This window comes from Coregonus clupeaformis, unplaced genomic scaffold (genome assembly GCF_020615455.1).
Source record: "Coregonus clupeaformis isolate EN_2021a unplaced genomic scaffold, ASM2061545v1 scaf0586, whole genome shotgun sequence".
NCBI lineage: Eukaryota > Metazoa > Chordata > Actinopteri > Salmoniformes > Salmonidae > Coregonus > Coregonus clupeaformis.
The window spans coordinates 13586-17500 of NW_025534041.1; the positions used below are offsets into that span (position 1 = coordinate 13586).

At 49.6% G+C, this 3915-nt stretch overlaps 1 protein-coding gene across 1 annotated transcript in view; it reads right to left on the reverse strand.

Moving 5' to 3' along the window:
* Positions 1-1334: 1334 nt before the first annotated feature.
* The window catches only part of LOC121555339 (calpain-2 catalytic subunit), a gene marked incomplete at its 3' end in the record, with an annotated part of 36324 nt that continues 33743 nt past the window's right edge, over positions 1335-3915 (reverse strand). Inside the window, exons 10-12 of the mRNA XM_045216044.1 lie at positions 2027-2196; positions 1533-1756; positions 1335-1371 (exon numbers count right to left, since the gene is read on the reverse strand). Of these exons, the coding sequence (XP_045071979.1) occupies positions 1335-1371; positions 1533-1756; positions 2027-2196 (431 nt within the window). The remainder of the gene's footprint in view (positions 1372-1532; positions 1757-2026; positions 2197-3915) is intronic.

The following is a 3915-nucleotide window of genomic DNA, read 5'->3' on the forward strand; positions in this document are numbered from 1 at the left end:
GTAGAGTAGAGTAGAGTAGAAGATATAGTGTAGAGTGAGCAAAAGTAGAGTAGAGTAGAGTAGAGTAGGAGTAGAGTAGAGAGTATAGCTAAGTGTTGTCAGAGAGTAGATGTAGTGTAGAGTAGAGCAGAGTAGAGAAATAGAGAGATAGAGCAGAGTAGTAGAGTAGAGTAGTAGTAGTAAGTAAGAGTAGAGCAAAAGTAGAGTAAGATAGAGTAGAGTAGAGTAGAGTAGTGTAGAGCAGAAGCAGTAGTAGTAGTAGTAGATGTAGGTAGAGTAGAGTAGAGAGAGTAGAGTAGAGTAGAGTAGAGAACAGAGTAGAGTAGAGAGAGTAGTGTAGGAGTAGAGTAGAGTAGAGTAGAGCAGAGTAGAGTAGTGTAGAGTAGAGTATAGTAGAGTAGAGTATAGTAGTGTTTAGTAGAGTAGAGTAGAGTAGTGTAGAGTAGAGCAGAGTAGAGTAGTGTAGAGTAGTGTAGAGTACAGTATAGTAGAGTAGAGTAGTGTTTAGTAGAGTAGAGTAGAGTAGTGTAGAGTAGAGTAGAGTAGAGTAGAGTAGAGTAGTGTAGAGTAGAGTAGTGTTTAGTAGAGTAGTGTAGAGTAGAGTATAGTAGTGTAGAGTAGAGTAGAGTAGAGTAGAGTAGAGTAGTGTAGAGTAGAGTAGAGTGTGTAGAGTAGAGTAGAGTAGATAGAGTAGAGTAGTGATAGAGTAGAGAGAGTAGAGTAGAGTAGAGTAGAGTATAGTAGTGTAAGAGTAGAGTAGAGAGTGAGAGTGGAGAGTGATAGTAGAGTAGAGTAGAGTAGAGTAGTGTAGAGTATAGTAGTGTAGAGTATAGTAGAGTAGTGTAGAGTAGAGTAGAGTAGTGTAGAGTAGAGTATAGTAGTGTAGAGTAGAGTATAGTAGAGTAGAGTAGAGTAGTGTAGAGTAGAGTATAGTAGTGTAGAGTAGAGTAGAGTAGTGTTTAGTAGAGTAGAGTAGAGTTTAGTAGAGTAGAGTAGAGTAGTGTTTAGTAGAGTAGAGTAGTGTAGAGTAGTGTTTAGTAGAGTAGAGTAGTGTAGAGTAGTGTTTAGTAGAGTAGAGTAGAGTAGAGTATAGTAGAGTAGAGTAGAGTAGTGTTTAGTAGAGTAGAGTAGTGTAGAGTAGTGTAGAGTAGAGTAGAGTAGAGTATAGTAGAGTAGAGTAGTGTTTAGTAGAGTAGAGTAGAGTAGAGTAGAGTAGAGTAGTGTTTAGTATAGTAGAGTAGTGTTTAGTAGAGTAGAGTATAGTAGAGTAGAGTATAGTAGAGTAGTGCTTAGTATAGTAGAGTAGAGTAGAGTAGAGTAGAGCAGTTTCTTACATCGTCTAGTTCTGCCTTAACCGGGTCGTCACAAGGCCTGAGGAAGATAGAATTAAACACATTTTATCTTTGACTAGCCCTGATATTTTCAAACCTAGAGTATCTAGCTGCAGATGTTTGTTTGAAGAGGTCTCACACACACACACACACACACACACACACACACACACACACACACACACACACATACAGGCTTACAGTGTCTCGGCCTGTTTCTCGGAGAACACTCTAAGGCAGAAGTCAGCGTTCAGGTTGGCTTCGAAGGTGGAGGGTACGATGAGGTATTCTCCAGGGGGCAGTTTGAAGCGGGTGCTGACCTCTCTCAGGTTGATGAAGGTCTCAGAACGGGCCGTCTGGGCGTGACTCAGGAAGTAGTTCTTATCCAGATGGACCTCCCTCTGGCCGTGAAACTGTTCTGGCACCTGGGAGTAGAGATGGAATCAGAATCACAGACGTACAGTCAGTATATTATTCACCGTATAACAAACAGGTCAATGTGAAGTAGTTCCAACAATAAACGCCTTGCTGCTGTACACCAAACGGACAGAAAACTAAACCAACAACTACACAAAACAAAATTGGATAGATGGATACAGTTGTAGATATACTGGGAGAGTATATCTGATACATATGACACAGAAATAATTTCCTAATGAATACAAACAGTCATCATCATCCCTTATGAGCCCCACCTCATAGATGGCGAACCCGATGGTGTGCATGTCCTCTCCTGCTTTCCTCATCCGTCTCCTGTTCTTCTGGATGAGTCCCACCACAAAGCTACAGCCCACCTCATCATCCCCTGGGTCGTCATCCTCTTCCTCCAGCTTGATCTTGAACTGGGGGTTCATCCAGAACGTGTCTGTAGGGAACCAGATTGACAAAGGTCAGGGAGTGGGAGAGCATGTGGTGTGGACAGGACAGGGAGTGGGAGAGCATGTGGTGTGGACAGGACAGGGAGTGGGAGAGCATGTGGTGTGGACAGGGAGTGGGAGAGCATGGGGTGTGGACAGGACAGGAGTGGGAGAGCATGTGGTGTGTGGACAGTCAGGAGTGGAGAGCATGTGGTGTGGACAGGGAGTGGGAGAGCATGTGGTGTGGACAGGTCAGGGAGTGGGAGAGCATGTGGTGTGGACAGGACAGGGAGTGGGAGAGCATGTGGTGTGGACAGGTCAGGGAGTGGGAGAGCATGTGGTGTGGACAGGACAGGGAGTGGGAGAGCATGTGGTGTGGACAGGTCAGGAGTGGGAGAGCATGTGGTGTGGACAGGACAGGGAGTGGGAGAGCATGTGGTGTGGACAGGACAGGGAGTGGGAGAGCATGTGGTGTGGACAGGTCAGGGAGTGGACAGGTCAGGGAGTGGGAGAGCATGTGGTGTGGACAGGACAGGGAGTGGGAGAGCATGTGGTGTGGACAGGACAGGGAGTGGGAGAGCATGTGGTGTGGACAGGACAGGGAGTGGGAGAGCATGTGGTGTGGACAGGTCAGGGAGTGGGAGAGCATGTGGTGTGGACAGGACAGGGGAGTGGAGAGCATGTGGTGGACAGGACAGGAGTGGGAGAGCATGTGGTGTGGACAGGACAGGGGAGTGGGAGAGCATGTGGTGTGGACAGGACAGAGTGAGGAGAGCAGTGGTTGGACAGGACAGGGAGTGGAGAGCATGTGGTGTGAACAGGACAAGGGAGTGGGAGGAGCATGTGTGGTTGGGACAGGACAGGAGTGGGAGAGCAAGTGTGGTGTGACCGTCAGGAGTGGAGAAGCATGTGGTGTGGACAGGACAGGGAGTGGAGGAGCATGTGGTGTGGACAGGACAGGAGTGGGAGAGCATGTGGTGTGGGACAGGTCAGGAGTGGGAGAGCATGTGGTGTGGACAGGACAGGAGTGGGAGAGCATGTGGTGTGGACAGGTCAGGGAGTGGGAGAGCATGTGGTGTGGACAGGACAGGGAGTGGGAGAGCATGTGGTGTGGACAGGTCAGGGAGTGGACAGGTCAGGGAGTGGGGGAGCATGTGGTGTGGACAGGTCAGGGAGTGGGAGAGCATGTGGTGTGGACAGGTCAGGGAGTGGAGAGCATGTGGTGTGGACAGGTCAGGAGTGGAGAGCATGTGGTGTGGATGAGGACAGGGAGTGAGAGCAATGTGGTGTGGACAGGACAGGAGTGGAGAATGTGGTGTGGACAGGTCAGGAGTGGAGAGCATGTGTGTGTGGACAGGTCAGGAGTGGGGAGAGCATGGTGTGGACAGGACAGGGAGTGGGAGAGCATGTGGTGTGGACAGGTCAGGGAGTGGGAGAGCATGTGGTGTGGACAGGACAGGGAGTGGGAGAGCATGTGGTGTGGACAGGTCAGGGAGTGGGAGAGCATGTGGTGTGGACAGGACAGGGAGTGGGAGAGCATGGGGTGTGGTCAGGGAGTGGGAGAGCATGTGGTGTGGACAGGACAGGGAGGGAGAGCATGGGGTGTGGTCAGGGAGTGGGAGAGCATGTGGTGTGGACAGGGAGTGGGAGAGCATGTGGTGTGGACAGGACAGGGAGTGGGAGAGCATGTGGTGTGGACAGGACAGGGAGTGGGAGAGCATGGGGTG